At 39.2% G+C, this 27,489-nt stretch overlaps 1 protein-coding gene across 1 annotated transcript in view; it reads right to left on the bottom strand.

The window, feature by feature from the left end:
• Positions 1–27,489, bottom strand: part of Klhl6 (kelch like family member 6) — a 64,544-nt gene that overhangs the window by 10,769 nt on the left and 26,286 nt on the right. Inside the window, 1 exon segment of the mRNA XM_004670146.2 lies at positions 16,033–16,198. Within this exon segment, the coding sequence (XP_004670203.2) occupies positions 16,033–16,198 (166 nt within the window).

Below are 27,489 nucleotides of genomic sequence, written 5' to 3'. Positions count from 1 at the left end.
GAGGGGGTGGAAAGCCATCTCTCCAGCCCCAATTCATTACTTTTAAATCCAACCTGGCCAAACTCTTTGGGTATGGGAGGAATAATGCAACCAACATTTATGCCAGTAGCCAAGTTCCAACAAAATCCTCTGCTGTTTTTCTTTCCACTTTGAAAGTTCATAAGCCAAGCCTCCAAACAGAATTCTCACTGCATTTAGCATTTTAGAACTTTCACCAAAATAGCCCATAAAATTTGTCTTACCATAGTGTAAGGCTTCTATAGTCTAAAGTAGCAAGCCCTTCCATATTCTTCCATCACACAAGTTCCCAAACCCCAAAAGCCACATGGTCAGATTCATCTCAGCAACAACCCCACTCTTCTGGTATCAAATTGCTGTTGAAGTCAGATCCACATTGCTGGGACAAACAATCAATCAAAAAGGGATTTATATCATGTGTACAGCATCCAGGGGAAGTTCCATCAATGGCATAAGAAGCTGGCTCACTCCATCATCTATTAGCATAGCAAGGTGAGAAAAACCATCACCATCAAGCACAAACAGCCAGAGTTCAAACTGCTCTGAACACACCTAGTAGGGCTGGATTCAGATATATCCCCAACACACTTTAGGGCTGTACTCCAAGACTGGTCCCCCGTGACATACCACTGCACAGGGATTTTCCTGCTAGAGGCTCAAGTACTTTAATAAAAAATGACTGAGTCTATGGACCTATACATTCAAACTATCATATTCAAACTACCACAACCTACTTCTATATCATCATCCTCATGAGACTATGAGAACTTCATGATTGAATAACACTTTATGCATTTGAAATCATTGTTACAGTAGACAGCTTTAGGATGCTGGGATGAACATCATACCAAACAATGTTTATGGGAGTATCTATTTCAATTTTACAGAACCAAGGGAAGTTTCAGCTGTGGCTGAAGAAGCTAGCTACCTTTTACAGTTCCATGCAGAAAGGAAAACTACCACCAACCCGCAAACACCAAAAAAAGAGCAGGCACAAAAATCTAATAGAGCTAAGATCTCTCTGCATGCCTTACCAGGAAAGAGACTTCAAGGTAAGATGTTGGATTAGAACTCTTACCAAGGAAACCCAAAGAAAGAAAAGTCAAGATAATACATAACAAGTTCTTTTTTTGCAAGAGAAAAGATTTGAAAATGAACTTATTAAGCCAAGTGAGACCTCCCACAGGAAGCAAGTGGGAGCCATGAAAATCAACCAGATCTGAATGTGCAGCTCAAATGAGTGTATTTAAGTGCTAGAAAGAGCTTTCCACCACCCCACCCCCCAAACATACACACTGGCCTTGCAGGATCAAGAAAAGCTGAAGAAGATATTGGAACCACCAGGCCATGTCTCACATTCTTTCCTCCCCATGCATTAGCACCAGAAACAACGAGAGTGCAGCTGAAGCCAGTCTCCTACTCACCTTCCCACACCCAGCACTAAACCAGCCAAGTCTGGCCAAGAGTGCACAAAAGCAGGAACTAACTCAAATCAGCACAAGTGGGCTAAAAATTCATTTCACAAGGCCATCAGTCTGAATTCTCCTGGGGCATTAGATACTCTAAGTCTGGTTTTATAGATTTTGAACTGGAAGTGCAAATTATATCTTTGCTCAGTGCAAATTGCTAAGTGAAACTTCATGAGGAGTTAAAAATTTAAAACCCATCCTATCATGGAAAAATTCTGACTGATGCATTTATTTTATTGAGTGTACTTGTAGTACACTTTGCCTTCTTTTATTGTTTGCTGGTACACTATGGTTCACTTTTGTCATTTTTAGTATTTCCCCCTTTTCAGTACTCAGTACCTGTTTTAAAGCTCCACTATTTCATATGTGTCTCTTTGTAGATTTATCAGTTATGTTTTGAGATTGTTCTATATGTTTCTCCACCTACATTAAAATTGATCTTTTTCTACCATCCTTCTCATATATAACTAATATGCTTTCCTTCTCATTCAACATCCTTTTCCTGTTTCTTTCTTCCTTATGCCCTCCCCTTAAACTTGATTATCTGATTGATTTTACACAGTGATTTCCCTCAGACTTCTAGGTCACATACTCATAAGTACAATATTCAATAACTTTAATAACCTCTATAATCTGTAGACCCAAACATTATGCCAAATTTCCCCTTCCAGATACTTTTTCCGCATCAAGGTATTTAAAAGTTGATAGTCATTAGTCACTATCCTCACCCAAACCTTCCCTCCGCTTCTAATCTCAGAAACTAAAATCCCAGTACTACATACAGTCCTTGTTTGTTTATACTTCAATAGTTATTGAAGTTAAAGGTAACACTTTTGTTAATTGGCTCATAGGTCATTTGCATAATGGACATATCTAGCAGTTATAGTGCCACAGGAAACTTTTTGCCTGGGGAGACAAAAATAAAAACTACTCACACAGGACACAGATGACAGAACCAAGCAAAATTGCAACAAAACTAATTTTAGTAAAACAGTGAATTTATTGGGATTATTTACAGAGCAAAATGAAGGGTTGCTTTAAAGTGTGGGTGACTCAAAGGCAGGTGCATCACCAGAAAATCCACCCAGTATAGGTGACGCTTTATAAAAGTTGAGTTTCTGGAGCTCCTGTACAACCTGTAGGCAGATTGGCAATGCAGGTAGGAGAGTCTCCCTTCAAGTAATTGCTTACTCTTTTTATAACCTGAGGAGGGGATATTTTAAGTTTTAGCCTTTTCAGACTCCTTGACCCCTTGAATCCTTCCACTCCTCAAGAGGGAATGTTTTATTCAGAGAAAATTACCACAGAAACATTAGTAAATCTGTCCTTTAATAGTTGCTTACTGCTTTGGGGGATAGAGCCTTGCTGGAGGAGGTGTCATTGGAGGTGGAATTTGGGATGATATAATCCAGCTCCAAATCCAGTATTTATGGAGATGTAATGTCCAGATGGCTGGCTGCTAGTACCATGCTTTTGCACCATCCTGAAAATTTCCTTGAAAGTGTAAGCCAAAATGAACTCTGTTGTGTTGCTAAATGGACATGTTGAACTTCATTCTAAGGATGCTTATATCCATAGACTACTGGTGCTCTCAGATTTGGTCAGAAAAACTTATTTTATTTGAAGTAGAGGGCAGTTGGTGCAGAGACTCTTAACTGATCAAAGTGCGTCCCATACATTAAGGAAACATTTGTATCGCCACCTCAAGGACCCAAGGGACCTCATGGAAGAAAGAAAAGAAAGAGCAGAGGATGAGGAAGAAAGCCATAAAATACTGTCTTCTGGACATGTGGCTGCTGCAATCATGAACACACAGCAGCTATGGTTACCATAAAACCTGGAGAATATTGGGCCATAAACAGTCCATCAAGGATATGAGAGAAACTCAGGGGCTCCAGTTTCCTCATGGAACTGTTGGCAGTTAATTGTTTACTAAGTCATTTTCCTCAGTAGTGTACTCACTAATAAATTACTCATGCTCCAGTAAATAATCCCCAAAGGTGTTAATGCAAGCAACACTACTTAAACTCAGTGAATCACAAAAAGAGTTTGTGAAAGCAGGAGATAGACTAGTTGGGAATAAGAAGGGGTTCAGGAGGACTAGGAGGGGAACAAAAGAAGGTAATAAGTGGTAAGTATGATCAAAACATATACATATGTGTAATTTTAAATATATATATACAAACATCCAAAAAGTTAACCAGGAAGGAAGAGCTGTTACAGTTAATGGTGGACTCTAGAATTTCTGTGAGCCAGGACCAGTGAATAAAAAGCTTTGTCCATGTGGCATTTTCTTCTGCAACTTGAATTTGGAGGAAAAATTGAGTGACTTCCTGGTATCCATCCAACTGCGGACAAAGCCAACTCAAGAGAACCAAAGACAAATAGAGCTGAGACTGGACCGGGAAACTTTTCCATCTCTAGGAATTTTAAATTCTGGATAATAACTCTATCTGAAGAAAGGAGGAGATGCAAAGGTGTAGAGAAATCCCATCTCTCTATGAAGTTCTTTCTTAAAGACCATTTCTCCTGTCAGCATTTCTAACAACACAGAATCAAGTCCATCCCTCCTGGGCTCCACAGTGCAACTCACTTGCCCCTTACAGGCAGTGCCAATAACATTGTTTTGGGCTCTTGTCAGTTTAGTATATTACCTCAAAGGCAGGTTCTATGTCCTGTTTTTATTTCCAGAAATATCTACTACAGAAGTCTTATGAAAGAAGAGAAAGAGAAGTAGAGGATTAAAATACTTGCCAGATACTTAAATGTACTAAGACCTGTGTATTTTTATATGCTCCTGCATTTAATAAATATTATTTTTTGGAGACAAACCCAATATACTGGCCTTTTTTAATGCAAGAGTAAGCATGAACAAGAGAGAGAGAGAGTGAGAGTAGAGAGAATTTGTACACTAGGGCCTCAGCCATGGGAATCAAACTCTGGATGCATGATTGCATTAGTTTGTGCATCTGGCCTACATGGGATCTGGAGAGTCAAACATAGGTCTTTGGGCTTTGCACACATGTGCTTTAACCACAAAGACTTCTCCTCAACCCATAAATATTATTTGTATAAACTGTATTTAAAGTAGTTGAGAATTTAGCTCAGTGGAAGAGAATATGCCTAGCAAGAACAAATGCCTGGGTTTAGTCCTCAGCACAGGGGAAAGTTGTATTTAACAAATAAAAACAGGAACCATTCACATTAACATTTGTAGAGAAGAAGGATAGGGAATTCAGATTTAAGGGCATTTTCCAAGCCATTCAACTAGCAAATGTGAGAAATTATCTGAGATTCCTGCTTGCTAACTCTTCAACTAAGGTTGTAACCTATACTGTGGAGCTATCAAAATGTCAGGAGAATCTGAAGAGGTCTTATAAATTCAGGTGTAGACAGGGTTCTCTAACTTACCTAAATTCTTCAACAATATGCCACAATAGTCATTTTTAAGTTTGAGAGGTATAGGGTCGCATCCTGTGATTCCCACTCTGTGACTAGGAATCTACTGATATACAGGGAAATCACGAGAACAAAAAAATGGTTATTTTTTTAAAAAAGAAGAAGATCTCAGATATTCAGGATCCATACACTTAGTGATCTTTTCCTCCTTTCAGTCTTGGCAACTTAGTGAACATTTTGATGGTTCCTGGAAGCCATATGAACAAGACAGAACAGGAAGGAGCTAAGATCTGTCAAAGTCCTACTTACTACAGTGGGGCAGGTGTGAGATGCCAGGCACCTGCAGAGGGAGACTGACCTCACAGGGGGAGTAGAGGAAAAAGGCCAAGGCTTTGGTATATTTAGAAAACATTCAACCCAGGTGTGGTGGCACACGCCTTTAATCCCAGCACTTGGGAGGCAGAGGTAGGAAGATTGCCATGAGTTCAAGGCCACCCTGAGACTCCACATTGAATTGAATCAGCCTGGGCTAGAGTGAGACCCTACCTTGAAAAACCAAAAAAAAAAAAAAAAAAAAAAAGAAAAGAAAGAAAACATTCAGGTAACCAACAGTACTTTCTTCCCCCCAGAGATATGGTGGCAGCTATAGCAGACTAGCTAGACACAGTAAAAGATACAGGTGGTCTACAAATTAAGAGGGTATGGAGTGCAACTGTGGCAAGAGATTCAGCTCAGGCAAGGGCAAGGGCAAGGCAGAATATTATTGTTCTGTCAGCTATTTGGTGACAGCATTGTAAAAGTAACTATAGTAGACAGCCTTACATCATTGAGATAGACTTCCAGACCAAGCATAGTTATGGAGGAAAGGATTTATAGAAGGTAGTGGGAAGTTCCATAATGGCAGAAGAAACTGCCTCACTTTCACAGGTTCAAACAGAAAAGCCATAAGCCACCACCAAAAACCAAGCAAGCACATTACAAGAACTCCAGCACTTTTCATGTCTTTAGACTAGAATTCCAAATCCACCACCACACCTTAAGGCTGAACCCTAAGATCCACCCAGTGACACTTCCTCCTACCAGGTGGTTGCAGATCTAAATTACAAACTTTAATAAGATTCTGACTAAATTGGGGGCCATCTATTCAAACTGCCACAGTAGCTAATACAAAAACAATGAAAGTTAGACTCTGGTTATAACTTGGGTTTTCATTACAATGAAAACCTCACACACCACTTCACTTTCTGTATCCATATCCCACAGCCTTTAAGTATTTCCTAAGCATAGGCTGGCTCAGGATGAAAGAGGCAGTTCTTGGATTCTGAATTTCTAAATTGTTATTGAGACATTACACTAAGACAATAATTTTGGAAGAAATACCAAGAATCCATTCCGCCAAGCTTCAAAATCTAGAATCATAAGGCATCTAGGTATAAAGTTTATGTCAAAAAATAGACAGGAAACTGGATAACAATATGAATCAGCTTTACTTAGGCCAGAACGAGAGAGAGAGGGAAGGGAATCTTTATAAGAAAGTAAGAGGCAACCATGGGTTCCTGAGGTAATGCCTTCCTTCCAATTCAAACCCAAATTCTAGCCTGAGAAGAATGGGGATGGTAATAGCCACTTCAGGTGTAGATGTGACAGCAGGAGAATTTGTGCCTGTACTGCTGAGCTGAGACCAAAGAAAAGCAGCTCAGCTCAGCATCAGCAGGAGAGATTCTGGAAAGGGCTGTTTCTAGACAAGGGGTTTGTGGCAGTTGCTCCATATTTCCTGTGTCTGGTTCTAGATTTGTGTAGGAGAACATAGGAAAGGGCCCTGTGTGCTCATGAAAGGAGGAGTGTGAAAGCTGCTGAGAGTATTGGTGGACCTAGATAGTTCTTGTGCATGAGACAAGAAGGATGAAAATTGATCTTCAAGGAATGATGAGCAGAAGCAGAGAACACTGGGGACTTTGGTTGATGCCACTGGGGATAGAATCACTGACCAGAGACAGACTGGCAGAAACACTAATATTCCATCAGGCACTGCCATGGTTCACTAATGTATGGATCATGGTAAGACCAGGCTGTATGCCTCTTTCCGTGATGTCCTGCACTGTACAAATGCTCCCTAGGACTATAAACACTGCATAGTCCTGAACTGATTTTTAAAGAAAGGTGTTATTAAATGCACTGTGACATCTGCCATTCATAGAAAATGAGACCTGAGGGCTGGAGAAATGGCTTAAGGTTTATGGTACTTGCCTGTAAATTCTATTGACTTGGATTCAATTTCCCAGAACCATAAAGCCAGAAACAGTGGTACATGCATCTGAAATTCATTTGCAGTGGCTGCAGGCCCTGGTGTACCCATTATCTCTCTCACATTCTCTCTCTCTCTCTCTCTCTCTCTCTCTCTCTCTCTCTCTCTCTCTCTCTTCCTCTCTCTGCTTGCACATAAGTAAATAAAAATATTTTAAAACAAAGAAAAAGGTTGAGATAAAGAGTAATTCAGTGAAAAATAATAGGACAATAAAAATTTCACACACTTGATATTGGAATTCAAGATATAGACCCTCTATATTACATAGATTTCAAAAGGAACATAAAATCCAGGCAAAACTAACACATAGTGACAGATACTGATAACTTACCCTGGGAGGGGGATAGGGAATGTTCTGAGATAAAAGGAGATTTTTATATCTAAGACTTAATCTGAGAGGGGGTGGTAGTTATAAAGAGCCACCAAGATATGTCTATTTTAGTGAATGTAAGCTATTGATAAACATGAAAATGAGTGAACATTGAAATCAAATACTGACAAAAATAAATAAAGATGAAATGGGTACTATTTTGGCAACAAAAGTTTACTGTGAGGGTACCTGATGACTCCAAATGTCCAGGTTTCTAAAAAGGATGTTGGACTATATGGATGGCAGCTATGTTAGACACCCTTGACACCTCATGTTGACATAATGTCAGTTCTAGGGATTTTCCATTGTGGAGTCTCCATGAAGCCTCCACTTACTTGAAAATAAGGGTGTTACAGTCAGCTTCACATTGGTGGCAGAAAACACCTGGCCAAGAGCAGTTTATGGAAAGAATGGGTGAACAGTGGGTGGACATCCCCTCCTGGCCAACTCAAGTGAACAACAGCAGCAGGAAAGTGTGCTACACACTGGCAAGGGGGAACTAGCCATAGCACCCAAAAGTCTGCCCCCAACAATGCATATATTTCCTTCAAAATGCTCCATTTTCTGAATCGCCACCAGCTGGTGACACATGAGTTTACGGGGGACAGTTGAATTAAACCACCACAAAGGCTTATTTTAGGACCAACTCTGAGGGTTTGGAGAAGGCACAAGAGATAGGAGTTTAACTCTATCCCTATTCTTACTATCTGTTAAGCCTTAAGATATTACTTAATGGCACCGAATCATATATCCTTGTAGTGTACATTAAAAACACCTCATTTAATAAACATACAATAGGCAAATAGCCATGAAGGTTCTGAAAAGAAGAATTGTTCCTGCCATATGGACTTAGAAAATGAACCTGTGGGCTGGAGAGACGGCTTAGTGGGTTAAGGTGTTTGCCTGCAAAGCCAAAGGACCCAGGTTCAATTCCCCAGGACCCACATAAGCCAGATGCACATGGGGGAACATGGGTCTGGAGTTCATTTGCAGTGGCTGGAAGCCTTTGCATGCTTATTCTCTCTTTCTATGTTCCTCTTTCTCTATATAATTAATTAATTAATTAAAGTAAAAAAAGAAAACCCTTGTTTTATAACATACAGTAACAACACAGTTACTGTAGTTGATCAAAAGCGTTTGGGAAGGAGTGCAGCAGATAGTAAGATGGCTTTATCTACATAACAGTTTAAAAATAACTGAACAGGTTTTCTTGCTTGGAATAACTGGCTCTGTTGGAGCTCAACAAATATGATCTGTTGGTCCTTATCAATAATAACTAATTGTCACTAGTAGGTATTTTAAAATGAAGCAATTGTTGTTATTAATCTGTAGAATCTTTTCCTCTCTATTAAGATCAGGCCTTTGAGTATCTCTTAAAGGAGGACAGATACTTTATATTGAAGGTCTTCCCTATTGCTGAAAAGACCATCACACTTACCTAGTAACAAACAAGAGTGACACACTCATTAATACATTCATTCCCATTCATTTTTTTAACTAATAATTTTTAAGATTTGGTAAATCAAAAGCCAACTAAGGCCATCAGGCTGGCCACTGATCACATGGTTAACTCAGTCACACTGGTCTTATGATCATCCATCTTGTTTAAGCAAAAGACACAACAGGAAAGTAAGAAATATCTGTATCTTTACCAAAGTCTCTTCAAATTTCACCATGAAAAGTTACATTACTTCCCCAGGGGATACTGTAGAAGGACTACACAGGCTCTTCTCAAGCCAGGTGAGATGACAAACCGCCTCCTCCAGCATTCCACAACCTAAATTATTTCTTCTTCTTCTCATCTGGTGCTTATAGAAAACTGTCTTATATTTTATGAATGCTTCTACTCCAAAACTAAATGATATTAGGTGTGGTCACCCTGATCTGACATTTTATTGCCCTGATGATAAAATACCAAAGTGCATTAACTTTTCCTGAGAAGACATAAGCAAATACCTATTCACTGCTGATAGGGCAACAGCAGACCAAAGAAAAGAATATAACCAAAGCCACTTTAGTGAAGCTAGTTGATATTGCAGGGTTATGACAGGAGCACGAACAATTCAATGCATCATCAAAGGCGCATGCGACTCCTCACAGAAGCGGCACCTCTGGAGCTCACTAAACCACTTGCAAGGAGCTTGGCTGGTAGGAGAACATCCCCTCTAAAACAGTTCTCTTTATATAACATTGGGGAGGGGTCTTGTGTATCGTACAAATTTTAGTAACTTTCTAAGACTTGTGAGGTATATATCTTGAGCCTTGTTTATTTCCTGAGCCTTAATGAGCTCCTGAATGTTCCCAGGCTTAATGAGCCTATGTTTCAGTTGGGAACATTCTAAAGTCTCCCTCCAGGATGAAACACTTCAATCAAGAAGAAGTGACTAGCCAATACCAGTCTTTATTCTTTCATGATAATCAAAAATAAAAGCAAATAAATAAAGCTGAAAACAACAAACAAACAAGGTGAAATTTTCTACAATTTAGAACTTCCATTAAATTCTTATAGTGCTTGTCCCAGGTCTGCACTTTCTCACTGGCAACTCACAAGCCTGGAAGTCTAGTTAAGGTAAAAATAGTCATTTACTTCCATGAAGATCCTTTTGGGTGGCTGTCATCCCTAAGACCTCATCTTTCATGATCATTTTCTTTCACATACTTCTATTTACTTTTCCAAAAACTGAGATATTTGTTTATCCCCATAATGGGCCAATAAGTTCTAGCCAAGTTACTGCAAAGTTCTTACAATGGAAAGGTCAATCAGTACCTGCTACACTGTTCCTTCTAGCAGAAACTGCCTCATGCCAGTCCAGAGCTGACTGATGTAAGGAGTCCTTGACACAAGTGTCCCTCTCATGTAAACTGACCAGCTGCTCATGCAGTTGTCTGCCATGAAATCTTTGCCCGAACAGCAACAGTAGTGGTGGGCTTAGCCAACAAAGTTTCTCTTTCTGAAATGAAAAATCCTGGGGAATAAGTAACTGGTAGGTATGAAGCAGAGATAAAAAAAAAAAAAAAAGACCTAATGTGATAGACAGATGAATCACAACAGTGGTGTAAGCTTCTAGGTAGGTTTATTCCAAAATAGTACAGAAAACACAAGATAATCTAACACTCATTGTCTACAGTTCCACAAAGGAGGTATCAACCTATGTGGATGTCCTAAAATGACCAGGTAAAATAACAATTCTAGGACACTTTTCTGATCTATAACTCTTAAGTTCATTGAAATATGACAGCTGCTCACTTCATTATTTTAATAATGTATCACATGACATGATATTTAAAGCCATCTTTTAAACATGGTCTTTTATAAACTTTATCAAAGAAGAGACAAACATAAAATGCAGGGTTAGTTTAGGAAATGTTCTCAAGGCCCAATGTTAACAGTTTATCCAAGGGACAAACTGTTTGAATTAAAAATTAATTCAAAAATGATGGGGATAAGCTTTCATTTGACATCAATTATGTGTGAGGTACTTTACAAACACCATCTCATTTAATCCTCATAATAATTCTCCTTAAGAAGGCAGGATGTATTATTATGCAAATTTTATAAATTAGAAGGCTGAGTCTCAAAAAGCTTAAGTACCATGTTTGTAGCCACACAACAAGCAAATGACTGAGCCAGCGTTTAACTCCAAATATGCCTGATTCCAAAGCCTATGTTCTTCAGACTCTATCTCCATTGCATTATATGGGGCCATCATAGATCATAGGGCACATTTCACATCTAAAGAGACTCCAGCAATATCATGAGGCTACCAAAAAAACACACAACTCCGGACACATTGAACTATAAAAATCTCCAAAAGAAACTATGAAACAAAACTTCAGGATGCAAAAATATAGTGTATTTTTAAATGAAAGGAATGAATAAGAGCTATATATACACACTTGTACATGTATAAAAGAAAAAAAAAAACAGCAACATAATGTTAATAATGATGGTGGCAAATGTCATTGCTTTCCTTTCTGTATTCTTGAATTTGTGATGTGGACAAATTTTGGTCATTAATGATTTGGTAAAAACAAAAAGTGATTTCTATAACCTAGAAATTCTGTTCTCTTTAGTGCCTTAAAGCATGAAAATAGTCCCAGTTTCCTACATCTGAAACTGCGTTATCAATAGTCCAAAAAACCTGGAAATCAGTAAGATAAATAGGTTTCTAGGAGCCCATAATACTTACTCTTATTTTGATATTCATTAGAACTCATAGGAAGAACGAAGTAAAATAGTCACAGAGAGAAACCTACATTTTTTTTGGCTTAGGAAATGAAAGAGACTTGGAAAATATTACGAGATTATAGAAAGAAAATCAGAAATAAGCAAAGTTTGCTCTATATCTCTATTAAAGCCTATATTTGGAGATGAAAGATTGTGTAGGAGGAAGAAAAGGAAGAACAGAGAAGAAAATATTTATGACAAAATAATTTGAGATGTACTAAATATTTAAATATCAAAGCTATAAATGTGATGACATAAAATATCAAATAATCAAACAATATCAAATTTTAAAGCTGTGAATATGAGTTAAATGAAATTCTAAATGAGTATAAGCAATGGAAGGCTTTTCTAAAATGCACGTCAAGGTAAAACTAATCTGGGAAAGGGCCAAAATATCTGACAAAACATGGTACATGTTTGGTACATGAAATAGAGTTATGCTTAAAAGTTATAAGTTGCATGACCTACGGAAAGAATTTTCAACATGATTAGAAAAGATTACAGTTTGTAATATATAAAATCACTCCAAACTTAAAGGAGAACAACAACAACAACAAAAATATAGAACACCAGAAATGAAATACCTTCAGTGTAGCTGGGAAACACCATATTCCAAGCCTCAGGATACAAAACCTGGCAAACTGAATAAAATAACTTTGCTAAGTGGAAGAAAGTCAGACCAATTCCTGAAGAGGAAATTTGTGCATCAGAACCATAAAGAAAAGGCACAATGAGGGCGAGAGTGGAGGGATAATAATACTGAACAGGTTTAAGACATTTTCAGCTCCCCTGTCTTTTTCAATCACCCACCTCTTGCAGTATAGTAGCTATTCCATCTGGAATAGATTTATTTTCTGAATAAACCACAATGGAGAATTTTCAGACCCAGGCACACCAGAAACTGAGGAAGTAACTTACAGGTGCTATACAAAAAATGAAGAAATTTTAAAAAGATATGCATCTTTGGCCAGCTCCTAATATACACAAGTTGCTTTATAATTCTGGGGAAGAGACTGAAGATCCTTATCTGGAAAAACTGACAATTTTTAGGAACATCCTAATTACAATCATGTGGTAATTCCCAATAGAAAGGAAACCAACAGGTGACTTAATAATCCTGGTGAAACTCTCCAGTCCACTGGAGTTCCCATTCTATTCTGTGCATGCTGTATTAGTTTCTTTTATTGTTGCTATGCCAAAATACTTGACAAGAATCAGCAACTTAATGAAAGAAGGTTTCATTTTGGCTTTCAGTTTGAGGGGGTACAGTCCATCATGGAAGGGAATACTTGGAGGCAAGTGCATGAGACAGTCAGAAATTCACCAATAACAGATGACAGTATGACTCCACCAATGTCCAACTTGGTGACCCAATGAGTCTACTGAGGTTACTCACAGACCCTGGGTGAAGAATTACTTTAGGAGCATGGGTTACACCAAGTCAGTTGCATCACTGCAAAATTCCACTCAAGCATAGATGATGACCTTGTGGAAGCTGTATTGTGGAGTCTTCATGTTGGTTAACCTGCCATTTACTATATGTTTATCATCTACCAAGGTCACTGACAGCTGGGGGAGAACAGGAAGGAATCCCTATTAAAGCTGGGCCCCTCCCTTCCTCCTTCTATATAGTGACTGTCAATAGATTCATTTTAATTACCACAGACCTGGATATCACTGTGATGCCCTGGGTTTAGTTGCCATGGCTAACAGGCCAAGATTTTATCTGTTCCAGGGTAGTATGTTATTCCTGGAGGAAATATGATACCCATCGTCATCTTTACTTTTTATGGTTTGGGTACTAGATATTGAACCCAGGGTCTTGTGCATGCTGGGCAAGCACTATACCACTGAGCTATATCCCTAATTTTACCTTTTATTTTGAAGCATGACCTAACTAAGTTGCCTGGACTATTTCATAGTCAATTTTCTTATCTCCCTTCCATGTTCCCTTCTTTGCCAGACCTTAAAAATCTTTTCCAAACTCAAGCCACAGCAAAGCAAATCCCACTGAAATGGGATAGAAATGAAACTGGCATTGTGGACAGAAAAAGATGTGAGAAGAAGGAGACTGTTTCTGGGATCTGACCTACTTTTTGTACTGGGAAAGGCAGGAAACTTCAGATGCCACTTGTAATCCTAAGAGGCCTACAGAAACAATGTGTATTTTCTTAAAGGCATCTTATCAAAGACAATAAATAAACTGTGATTGCTTAGGTCCAAAATGCTCTATAACCTTGAATCTTTAGCACTCTATTATCATTTCTAATTTTGAACAGTGATCCTCATCAGTCTACCTTAAAACTTTGTTTACTAAGGAAAATTATTTAATTTGTTATAAATATCCTTTTTAGGGAAAGGGGGATGTTTATTAATAGCCTTTAGAGATAAAATGAGAGGCATCAGATTCATATATATATATATTTTTCACAACAAAACACTAAATCACTCTCCATCTACTGATTGTTAAAGGGCTGCATTCATCAAAATATTACTAAATTAACATTTATTGAATTTAACCTATGCTGACTTCACTGACTGTTTTAGAATCTTTTTTTTTTTTTTTTTCCCCTTTGGCAGAAGGTAGTGATATCTGAGGAGATAGATCACCCCTCACATTTGAGCCAAGACCCAGGTGAAACCACAGATGAATTGAAGAGACAAGCAAGAGTGTTACTTCCATAGTGAGCTTGACAACCAGTGCCAGGGTGAAGGAGACAGATGCTGAGGATATTCAACACACACCAAAGCAGAAATACAGAAGCTCCTAACAGCTTGTAACTGAAGTAGACATAAAACACACACACATACACACACACACACACACCAAGGCTCAAGCAATTTTGTGCAAGAGGGGCAGAAAGATTGCAATAGACATAAATTTGGACATCATACCCAGAGACATAGTCTCCCTCCAATAACTGACTGCTGCTCTCACAATGCATAACCCACAAACCCATGGGAAATACCAGCAACCCCACTGAGAGGGGACAGTGGAATGGGGACAGGGAGAAGGAAAAAGGTGGTACAAACCCATGATGTATCCATACAAAACATGTTCATAATAAAAAAATAAATAAATAAAACAAGCTCACAGTTGTCCTATTGAATGTGACTGTCTCTCCTTCCTTCTTTCTCAAAACCTTTCTTTCTGATTTAGTAAATCCAACTTTGCTTCATATTTGGTTGTCTGAAAATTCATTTCTTCACTGAAGCCACAAACTTCTGTTTTGCCTCAGTGAAGTTCTCTGGAAAGAACTTCTCATATAGCTGCTAATGTGGCATGAAGCTATCTCCTTATCACTAGTGACCACTGCCAATAGTCTTGGACTCTAAAACCCTTAAGGATCTTTATCTTCCTGGACTTTAGCTTTCTGTTCTCTTTAACTGCAAGCCACTGATGAACCAAGTAAAAATCACTACCCAAAGTGCCAACTTGTGCACCAGATCTGGTTCTTATCTCTGACCCCTGGAAATGGCCTATTTGACTTGTCCTTGGACTGTTTCTCATCAGTCTCAATATATAGGCAATGATGTCCTTAAACAGTGGAATCAAATTCAATGATGTGATCTCCTAGACCTGGGCAAAGACGGTAACTTGAATGGGACCCTTGTTATAACTGGATGCAACTGATGTCATACATGTGTCTAATTATTTTATGAAATTAATGTAATCATTATAACTGGATTAAAGCAAAGATCAAATGTAAATAATATGTTATTTTAAGCACAAGTTAATTCTGAAGATCCTCTCCTTCATCTTTTATAATACTTCTAACTTCTTTGTGATTTTTCCCAGCCATTGCATCACAGCCTTAGTCATCCTCTGTCTGATTGTACTTTCACCACACAAAACTGGGAAAACTAATCCATATCCCTCCCTCTTATGCTAAGACCCCAAAATTGTATGTAGGAGGAGGTAGATGCAGCCATAGCTTCTGGAGATGTTACTGCATTTGCAATCAATGCTCTGGAGTCAAGAGCCATGTGTAGGACCTGGGCACCAACTCCCTATTTTCTCCTTATAAGGAAATCAATGCTCTATCCCATTACCTCTCAGAAAATGTCCTAATGAGCATCTTCTGACCTTGAGGAAAGCACAGGACCAGTGTGTGTGTGGTGGTGGGGGGTTATATACATGTCCATCTCAGGTATAGGCCTTGGATACAACCAAAGCATGTCTTTGAGGACTTGATGCTTTTACCTGCTTTAAGAATAACACAAAGCTGGTTTATCCACACACCTGAAATAGGTTGGCAGCTTCCAGAACCCGCTGAACATTATGCTTGGTGATCAGTGCCTTGCTGGTATATGTGTAGTCCAAGAGTGTGTGCATGGTCTCAGCATCAACCCCTTTAATTATGATCCTCTTCTCATACTTTTCCTTTAAGTCATTGCAGAACATGGCCCTGGAAGACAGACATGTAATATGAATCCTACCAGGACCTTTGGTCCTAGTCCTGAAAAGATCCCTTTTAGAACTCATCTGTCCTGTTGGAGCAGTGAGGTCCCCAAGGTCAGGACCTAGGCTGTTGTGCAACACATAAGGAGACAGAGAAAACAAATTGGCTTGCTTGCTGACTTCTTATACCTTTGGCTTTATCCAAAGAACTTCAATCTCTGCTCTTCTTCTGTCCTTGCCACTTTAATTAACAATAATCCTCCTACTCCTTCATTCTCTCTTTCCTCTGCTAGTGCATTTCTCCTTTGGAGACTCTGACAGGATGAAAGGAAGAATGAATGTGAAGTCCAGGGCTGCAAAGTTAATAAATCCCACCCTGGTACTAGATAATCAGTGATGTCATATGGACAGGTGACCAATTTACAATCCTTTTTCTTCAAACATAAATCAGCGCAGAGCTTTCTGTAGAATCACAATCACATGCTCTTAAAAGTGACATCATATAGGGCTTGCCTTGCTGACTCTTGACTCCATAGAGCCCTATCTTACAACAACCTTACAATTTCTTTTCAGCTTAGTGGACAAACTCATTGTGAGCCTCTCTCACTTTGCTGGAGGGCAAGTCTACTCAATACGTATATGCCTGTCATTAGATTTCAGATTGTCTGGTAACAACATGTTTAAAGCAATATCCAGAGAGCTGGGAAGATTGCTACGTGGTTAAAGGTACCTGATTTCAAAGCTTGACAGCCTGGATTCAATTTCTAAGTCACCCACATAAGCTAAGCACATAATTTGGTGTTTATTTGTAGCAGCCAGAGGTCCTGATGACCCCATACACATACATGTAAATAAATAAATATTTTTAAACTATTTTTTACAAAGCCAGGTGAAGATTAATTTTAATGATGTATTTCACTTAATATATACACTTAAAGTATTGCCACTTCAATATGTGAGAAATATTTGAAAATTACTGCTCCCCTTGTCTGTCACTCATTAAAGTAAAGTTTTAAACTAAAACACACACACACACACCACAAATCATTTGACTCAGTGGCTCTATCTGAACCCAAAACCTAACAAAAGATGCCATGACTTGGAGGTATTGGCAGGAAAACTTCTTTGTTGCCCTACTTCTCTCCTTTTTCCTTCTGTCTGTGCTGAAGACTCAGCCCCTTTCCCACCCTGCAGGGGCTGGCAAATTTAACAGCTCTTCATGGCTTCTTCAGCACTGAGTCAGGTGATGTATACTCAGGCATGGTGTCCAGGACCTTCCATTTCCCAAGCCTAGTTGAAGTACACAAATATTTGTTCTCCACCCTGTGGGTATTTTTTCCATATGACCTTGAATCACAAACTTAAGAGATGCAAAGAAATGTGAAGAAGTCTGTAGTCCTTATTTCTGTATACTCCTTTGATTGCCAGACCCATCTACAGAGTATCTTAACCTCCTAGGGCTAAAATCTGGATCGATTCTAGATTTCAGACCCATAGTGGATCTGCAGTTCCTTCTCAAGCAGAACAACAACAAATGACAAGTCTCCCTTTCTCCACCCCTTTGGGAGACTTTCTATCCCCCTTCTACTATTATACCATGATTCTTCTACTGCTCAAAACCATAATTCCAGTGTTTTCTTCTATCCTTCTTCTGAAATCTCAGCTTCCACATTTCATAATGCAATTTCTCTGGTGCAGAAGATAGTTGCAGCCTGGTACAACTTTCACTCTTCTCTAACCAGATTTCCAGCAACACCAGAGCAAGGCATGACACCCTGCCCTTAAGCAGGATTACCAACAAATCACAGCTTTGTCTTTTCCAAATTCCCACATTACTCAACATAACAGTATCAGACACATGAACTGACTCACCAAATAATTTCATGGGTGGGGAGTTGGGGGCGGGGGAAGGAGAAGGACTCCAGCAGCCATTCTGGCCAGCTCCTTGGGAGTCCGCCCACATTACAATTGTCATGTAATGTGTTCATGTTCTTTTCCTGTATTCTGTCTGTAAGCGGTTTTATGTCCAAAAAACACATAACTAAATCTATGGACAATAAATGCTTTGACTTTAAAATATACATATATGTATTGTAAACCAGTGAACACGTTTACAATGCATTTAAATTAGTTCATCTCTGTGTTTTCAGCATTAAAAGAAAAATACTTGTTTATGCTCACTGCAATGGTAGACAGATGTCTTAATGGTGAACAAAAAAAGCAAGCTTTAATCATTTGTTTTCTAAATTAGCTTACAAGTTCAATTAAAGTTCAAGATTTTTAGATGGTTCCAAAAGTTTTCTTATAATGACTTGAATCCCTAACAAATTAATTAATTTGGATTTACTAATAAGATACAAGGCTACTGATATATTTTGTCTATATTTATAACTACTAAGATACCATAATCATGCTTTCTTTCAGATACAACATCTTAAATTTTCACTTAAAAAGTGTTACATGGGCTGGAGAGATGGCTTAGCGGTTAAGCACTTGCCTCTGAAGCTTAAGGACCCTGGTTCGAGGCTCGACTCCCCAGGACCCACGTTAGCCAGATGCACAAGGGGGCGCACATGTCTGGAGTTCATTTGCAGTAGCTGCAGGCCCTGGCACCCCCATTCTCTCTCTCTCTCTCTCTCTCTCTGCCTCTTTCTCTCTATGCCTGTTGCTCTCAAATAAATAAATAAAAATAAACAAAAATAAACAAAATGAATTAAAAAAAGTGTTACGAATTACAGCTTTCAGAGTTTTCATTTAATAAGAAAGATAAAAGATAAACTATGTACTTCTGATCAAAAGGTTATAGTAAGTATTATTTACTTTCTGATTAAGGCACTTTTTTACAGGATTAGGTTATGAGATATAAACTGAGAAAAGGTGACATGAATACAACTAAGTTGGTAATATTAAAGACCATCAAATTTCTCAGGTCAAAATTTTAATATTCTGTCACCTGGTTCTCTGTACACATCAGTAAAGTTCCTTAAATATTGTTATGATACTAACAATGCTTTCAAAAATGACTTATAAGAAAGGATTTTATGTTTTGACCTATTACTAAATGAAACATTTAAAACTAATGATTAAATTCCATCCAAAATTAAAGTTTATGTGTTTTCAATTGATAAAACCTTTATTAGTTTGCTGTAACAACTGATTCTCTACTTAGAAAAATATTGTTCTGCTATTACTGATATTCAAAAATTGTTTAAAATAATGAAAAAAATAAAATAATTTTATTAAATGATATATTTAGAAGCTATCATTAAATTATATTCAGAGATTAAACTTTATCCAAATATTTGTACTTTTTGCCACTGGGTAAAGCCTTCATTTATTAGGCAGAAAATTTATTTGAATAGATTAAAAATAGCCAAAGTATACAAAATTTCATTGTGTCTATGGCCTTTTGACCTCTGAAATGGTTAAACAATTGACAATAACAAATTAAAATTAATCAAAGCTTTTAGCTTTTGTCAGCCTGACATCCTTTAATTAATTCTAACTCTAAAATATCCATAGATCTCTGTAACAAGTAAATACAAACCATGAGCTGTCTTTTATGATTATTATAAGGAATTTTTAAAAAATTGAAAACTAAAAACTTCAAAATTAGTTAATTTTTTAGTCATGTTAAATAATTTGAAACTTTTTAGTCATTTTATATATCACTTGATATATCCTTAAAATGCTGTGTCACGTGTAAATGTCAGGTCAGATAGGAGTTTATATATATATATGATTATAATGGCTAAGTAGATCAGAGTGATCCAGGAGTTTCTTTTAGAACAGCTCTATAGATTAAGTTATATCTCTCAAGAGCTGCCTTCCTTTTTATTCAGCCTCATATGGCAGAGCCTAGGATTAAGCCTCTTAGCAACTTGGAACAATAACAATGTTTGCCAAATGCACAAAGTGCAAGGTGATACTTGATCAGAAAGGAACCAAAAACTGAGGTTCCTAGACACCACACTTGGATCATTACAACTTTATAAACTGGCTCCAGCAATTGTTGAGTTGTGTTTCAGGTCCAGGGCCAAAATTATATTGGCCTATATTAAGCCTTTTAAAATAGCCAAATGAGCCAGACATGGTAGCCCAGGCACTTGGGAGGCAGAGGTAGGAGGATTTCTCTGAGTTTGAGGCTAGCCTGGCATCTCAGAGTGAGTTACAGGTCAGCCTGGGCTACATTGGAACTCTACCTCTAAGTAAATAAATAAATAAGCCAAATTATCTTTTTCTGTGTATGACTTATGTTTGTGACCAGCTGAAGTTATATTTCTGGGTTACATTTCTTCTATATATATATCCCTTTTCCGTTGTTTTATTTTTATTTATTTATTTGAGAGCAACAGACAGAGCGAAAGAGGCAGAGAGAGAAAGAGAATGGGCATGCTAGGGCCTCCAGCCACTGCAAATGAACTCCAGACACATGTGCCCCCTTGTGCATCTGGTTAACATGAATCCTGGGGAATAGAGCCTTGAACCCAGGTCCTTAGGCTTCACAGGCAAGTGCTTAACCCCTAAGCCATTTCTCCAGCCATTCTTTTTTTTTTTTTTTTTTTTAATAGCTAGACCTATGCATGAGAGATCTTGTTTATTTCCTTTGAGGTGAAATTATTTTGTATGCTAAGGCTCACATTTACTGAGATTTTTCTGTTTTCCAAAATCATGAGTATGGACATTCCTCTGACTGCCAGTCCAGTCTTTAATTTGCCTATTTAATTTACACAGTTCATTTCAGCAGATCCAATGTAAAGTGATTGAGAGAGTCAGGTAGCTTTGTTAGGCAACTGTGGTGACTGGGCCCCTGAAAACAACAGCAGGAATATACTTAGGCTTTGCTAAAGATTAGAGAGGAAGTTGGCTTCTCCTTGTCTCTTGCCTAAAGGAGTTCCCAAGATTTGATTGTTCCACAGACAATCTGCATTCCTACTGGGAGGGAGATCCCCTTTCCTAGAAATCTTGCCATCTTGTGGGTGAAGTTCAGCCTCTAGAACTTGGCAGCACAGCCTCTAGCCCAGACCAGTCAGCTGGCTCTGTGGCTCACCTGATCCGGAAGGTAAAGCTCACTATAGTAAGGTTATAAATATGCTTATGAAGGGAGGGAAAGCTCTCTAGGCTGCCTGACCACTTGTGAACCTCCAGGTTCTGGTGAGTTTCCCATCATCTTGGACCAGCTGGGCTGAGACACCAGCAAATACCAATGGCCCCTACTCCCACATTGGCTCTCTACCTTCTTCTACCCTCCAGGAGCTCTTTGCATTTTCTTTTCTGTTCTCTCTAACTCTCTTTTTATGGATTTTCCAGGCCCACCATGCGGGCTATCAGGCCACATGAGTGTAACCATTTTCCTTCCCTTAGTTCTGTACTTCCCTTAGTAAATATAATGATTTAATAATGGTCCTTCTCGATTTGCCCAATTCTTTTTATTTGTTTTTTTTTTTTTCTTTTTTTGTGGCCAACTAAAGAAAGACCTAAAGAGAAGAAACAAAAAGATTTTTTACCTTTCCTGCTTTGGTAGGACTGGAATTTAGTATCTGATTCAGTCTCATCCCTCAGTGACATCCTTGATTTCTTCCCCCATCTGACATACTTAGATATGTTGACTCCTTTTGGATCAACCCCTTGAGTCAAAATCAGTCAGCTCTCTCTAAGACTAACCTTTGGCTGATGGGAAAGCCGAACCCAGTAAGTTTGAAGAGGGGCTTACCAGGGGGCAAGACATTCTTAGCTATTCATTTCTCCTTGCCTGAAACTTTGGGGCCCCTGCTCCAGTAAGTCTTTACCCCATTCCAGCAGCCTGTTTGCTGTGATGGCAGGAAGGAACTTTTTTCTTCTTGTGTCATTACTCTAAGTTATGAGTCCTTTAATGACGACCTTTTAGCTTCTTTTCTTCCTAATGTGAAGGAGAGAGCCTCTACTCCATTTTGCTCTACTCCCCGTGTGTGTGTGTGTGTGTGTGTGTGTGTGCGTGTGTGTGTGTGTGACTTTCTTTAAGCTCTGGCCCTTTTCAATCTCTGTGGAACCCCCTTAGCAGTTTCACTCCATAAGCTCTCAGGTTCTGCCTCCATGTGGGCATATATAACTGTCCCAGCCTTCTCCCTGGATCCATAATTTCCTCCTAAATAAATTTAGTGGTTCATAATTTATCCTTCTCAGTCTTTTTTCAATTATTTCATAAAGTTTTTATTATTTATTTTGAGAGAGAGAAAGAGGAAGAGGGAAGGAGAGAGAGAGAGAATGGGCACACCAGGGCCTTCAGCTGCTGCAAACAAACTCCAAACTCATGCTCCTCTTTGTGCACATGTGCAACATTGTGCACTTGTGTCACTGTATGTGTAGCTATGTGGAGACCTGGAGATTTAAACATAGGTTCGTAGGCTTCACAGGCAAGTGCCTTAACTGCTAAGCTATTTTTCAAACCCTCAATTATTTTTAAAAGTAGGCAGGAGGGCTTGAAAAATGGCTTAGTGGTTAAGGCATTTGCCTGCAAAGCCAAAGAACACAGGTACAATTCCCCAGGACCCATACAAGTCAGATGCACAAGGGGCACATCCATCTGGAGTTCATTTGCAGTGGTTCTCTCTCTCTTTCTCGCTCTGTCTCTCTCTGATTGCAAATAAATAAAATTTAAAAAAATAGAGTAGACAGAACCCCAAAATTTAGGGTTCATAAGCCCTCTCCAAACTCCAAAAGTCCTGTATCACTGTTATGATAATTGAGGGCACCTCTGGGCAGAGAAGAGAAAATACTGTGCCCCTCACCCAAGTCCTAATTCAGCATACTGCCTGCGGCTCCTCCCTCACAGAGCAGTTTCTATCCTCTTCCCATAATCCATAAAACCCTCTCTCAAAGCCACTTAATCTCTTGAGCTCCCTTGCTTTTTCTCTGGTGCATGTACTCTCTCTCTTTCTCATTTTCTCTATCTTTATTTTTCATCTTTCTTTCCTCTTCACCTGTTAAAGTATTAGACTCAAGAAACCATTTGCCTGTGTGTCTCTATCTTGAACCCAAAGCATGCCAATATTTTCAAAGGAAAGGTGACATTTTCTTTGATTACTGAAACAATAAGTCCCAAGAAAATGGAATTTCCCTAAGAATCTCATGCTGTGATAAAAAGAAAATGTATAAGCCTGGTTCCAGTCTAGTTCCTGTCAGAGGGGAAGCTTGTTTTCCCTGGAAGGAATTTCACTCAGTGCTGGAAAATTGTCAGACCACCATCCAAGAGACACAGGAGCCCAGACAATAATAGTTGGGTCCATATTTTGACCAGGAAGTACTGTTTAGATATGTATAAATCTGGCCCTCTACTCAACCCTAAACATTATGTCAGGACCCTGAAGATGGATTTAAGGGTGTTAGTAGAAATCCTCCTTCTTTCCAAAGTAGCCTCCTTGAATAAATCAATTTTTTCTGCTGTGTTAATTGGTTTATTGAGGACAGATAGCTGAGCCAGTTTCTTCAGGTTGCTGGGTAACAAACTAACAGTTATACTCCAGTAACCACTTTATGTGTCTGATCAAATGTCACCTTGTAAAGACACTCTCCTTCATGCTGGGCCCAATCTAAAATAATCACTCCCTCACACCTTTACCTCTCTTCATAGTCACAACTCCAAATTACACAATACATCTATTTGTTCACTTGTTTAATGGCATGCATGGTCTTCTCTAACAGCCCACTTAACACTTTGATGAATTCTACAGGCTCATATAGATCCTAAACTTCATTAACAGAAATTCTTATCCAGACCAACTGTGACTTTTCCTCTCCTATGACCTCCCTGCCTACAAATTTCCTGCCGATTGTGCCTCCATATTCATCATAGACCCCATAAATAAAACACCGTTATCCCCACTATCTTAGGCCAATGTAGTCCCTGTCTGCCCCATACTTCCCACTCTGTTCTGCATCTGCTCTTACCATGATTAGGAGTTAGGGTCAGAGACTATGCCCTGACACCCATAGCAAACCAGGCTCAGCCACGAACCCTCCACAAGGCAAGGTAAAGTGGCAAGTTATTAAAGACAGGTAGAAAAAGAAGGCAATAGGTATGTACAGCTAAGCATTTCTAGGTAAGGTGTGGGCTCACCCTCACCACTTTCTCAAACCCAGTCTCTCTCCAGGAAGATCTTCAAACTTTTTCCTGAGGGAAGTTGCTCCTAGGGAGGCACAAGGCTTCAGCTTTTTTCTTTTCCCAACACGAGATGCCTGGAAGAATCCTCATTTTCTTGGGATTATTATTGAATAATCTGAGAGTCAAATGAAAGGACTGAAATATTCCTTCAGAATCTCTTGGCACCTGCCAGACCATTTATACCATTTTTTCCATTTGTATGAGGAATTAAGGTCCCTGTTTCACTGAGATAGTCTGTGTTTTAATGACTTTATCATTAGTTACAAATTGATTTAAAAATCTGTAAAATATAAAATCTACTCAGTGTACAAGTTTCTGGGAGTGGATAAAATTTAGGCAAGAAGGTTTTGAGTACAAGGCCTGCCTGGGCTAACAAAGCCCTGTTTCAATGTGTGTGTGTGTGTGTGTGTGTGTGTGTGTGTGTGTGTGTGTTTGCATGTCTACAGAAAAAAAAAAAGCTTAAGAATTATTTTACTGAGTCATCATAGTAATACAGGGATTTTGGAGTTCCTTGTATGTCAATACGCAGAAAAGTTGGGGGTGTTCCTGTATCCTTGTCTTATGAATTTAAAAAATGAAACCCATAAACCAGAGGATGAGGTTCAGAAAGTTTTACTATAACTTGAAGCTTCAGGGGAGGGAAGAGAAGGGAGGGCTTAAGCCCAAATGTAAGAGAAGGGAGCAAGGAAGAGCTCTAGCTGAAGGAGAGTAGAGGGCTTTCGAAGCCCCATGAGAGAGGAAGGCAGAGCTCTGGCCCAAGAAGGCAGTAGGGAGTTTGATAAGCTCACCTGAGGGGACAGGCTCAGGCTGTGAAATTTTGGAGAATGGCCCAGATCACATATTGGGTTCACAGATATTTGTAAGGAAGATAAGGTTTCACTTGTCTCTGTAAAATGGGGCAATATTCTCAGAAAGTGAATTCTCTAGGAAGGGACTTTTCAGTAGAGAGTGGAAAGACTTGCTAAGAGCAGAAGTCAGGAAAGGTCAGATCTTTCTGACATTTCTGACCTGTAGTAAAGTATAACCACACATTTTTCCCTACAGGCCCAAGGATAATTTCTGTACCTGGCCAAAAGTAAACCATTCACTTTAGGTGGGCACCCCTAAGCTGTCCAGGCAATTTCTGTCTCCTATCATTCATGCCCGTAGGTTAGTGCTACTCTCACCTTTGGTTAGAGGAGTTTCTTTTTGCAGTTGGCAGTGACTATGAGGGAGACTTAAAACTGATCAAAGTGCTGAGAATAAGTGATTGTTGAATGCTCAGGACTAAATGACACATCTCTATCATGCCCTCAAAAGCTCAGGGAATGATGCAGGAGGGGCGGAAAGAATGCAAGAGCCAAACGAAAAGGAAGAGTGCTTTTCAATGTCACTATGCTTGTGTCCTCACAGTGCCATTACTGTTAGGAGTCGCTGAACACTTTTCCATCTCTCTTTGTCTCCCTTCCCATCGAGCCAAAACAACACGAGATCCAACCAACCTGGCTCCTATCTTGAGTACCTCCACACCTTCAGAAGCCCTCCTCCCTTCACTGGGAAGCTGCTCCTATCCCAAAAACATAGATACAAAAATTTCCAAAGATATATTTCTCTCTATGTATCAGACGTTAGGGGAAAACCTCCTGACGCTAGGGGAAAACCTCCTAGCTACATGGGACAGCAGTCTGCCATGTGTACTAAGTGCAACATGATGTTTTCCAAACAGGGAACCAAAAGCTTCGGCTCCCAAAAGCCACATATGTGACTAGATGCTGAATAATGAACTGCAGCAATTGTGGAGAGTTAAATATTAGAGGTACAGAGCCATTACCTTTGGACTACATTAGCATTTGAAAATTGCCAGCTTATTATCTGTGCCCTGAGCTATAATCTACCTTGTTCTACTCCCTTTAAGTTAGACCTATGGATGACCTTTTATATTTCCTCTGAGGTATAACTCATGCTCTTGTGTGCCAGGGAGCCTTTTTTTTTTTTTTTTTTTTTTTTTTTTTACTATTTTTCAGCTTTCCAATGTCATAACGAAGGAGACTCAGAAGATAGCTAGCTTCTTTTAGGCAGTTTCAGTTAGGGACAGGAGCCCAAAAGAGAACCAGAAGATGCCCCCTCACCTTGGTAGGAATATAGCCTGTCTCTGATCCAAGTTTCATTTACAGCCGCTGCAGCGGCCCCTGCTGCCTCCAGTCCAGCACGCTACCTGGGTGGGCTGGCCTTGGGGATCAGCCCCTTGAATATACAAACCAACTGTGTCTTTCCCTTACATTCCTGAATCTCACAACAGAATCCATTTCAATTGACTATAAAGGCTTGTCAGTGAGGTTTCACTTCTTTGCCATCATTCTGCCCTGTGATCTCTGCTTGGATACAAGTGAGTCTGGCTTCCACCCCCTGCCCAACCCACCCAGCGTGGTGGGTCTTGGAAGAGCAGAGTACTCTTTCTCACAAATACTTTGAGCTGTTACAAAATAAGCCAAGAATGTTAGAAACCAAGTTACAGAACAGTAGGTCAAAACCAGATCAAAACCAGGTGTGATGGTGCACACCTTTAATCCCAGTACTTGGGACGCAGAGGTAGAGGATTGCTGAGTTTGAGGCCAACCTGAGACTAAACAGCAAATTCCAGGTTAGCATGCATTAGGTCCATGGACACCCTAGTCTACATAATTCAAGGATACCAAGAGACCCTGCCTCCAGCATGGTGGCGTATGCCTTTAATCCCAGCCCTCAGGAGGCAGAGGTAAAAGGATCGCTGTGAGTTTGAGCCCAGCCTGAGTCTACAGTGAATTCCAGGTCAGACTGCGGCAGAGAGAGACCCTACTTCAAAAAAAAAAAAAAAAAAAATGGAGACCTTGCCTCCAAACATCCAAAATGGCAGGGCACACCAGGTCTGCCACACGACTCTAAACTTTAAAAAGCTATCCCCCCACTGGAAAAAAAAAAAAAAAAAAGAAGAAGAAGAAGAAGTCTGAGCTTATTTTGCCTATAAACAAAACATTCCCTTCTTTTTGGGTACAAGAATGAAATAGTTTTTTTAAGCCACAAAGAAACACGACAGAAGAGATCTTATAAATGTTAGGGTGATTTATAAGCCCTGCTCTGGGCAGTTCCAGTTTGTTTACAATGACGAGTTATCTAACTCTGAACATACTGCACATGGCAAT

Source organism: Jaculus jaculus, chromosome 8 (assembly GCF_020740685.1).
Source record: "Jaculus jaculus isolate mJacJac1 chromosome 8, mJacJac1.mat.Y.cur, whole genome shotgun sequence".
Classification (NCBI taxonomy): Eukaryota; Metazoa; Chordata; class Mammalia; order Rodentia; family Dipodidae; genus Jaculus; species Jaculus jaculus.
This window is presented reverse-complemented; position numbering and strand designations above follow the sequence as displayed.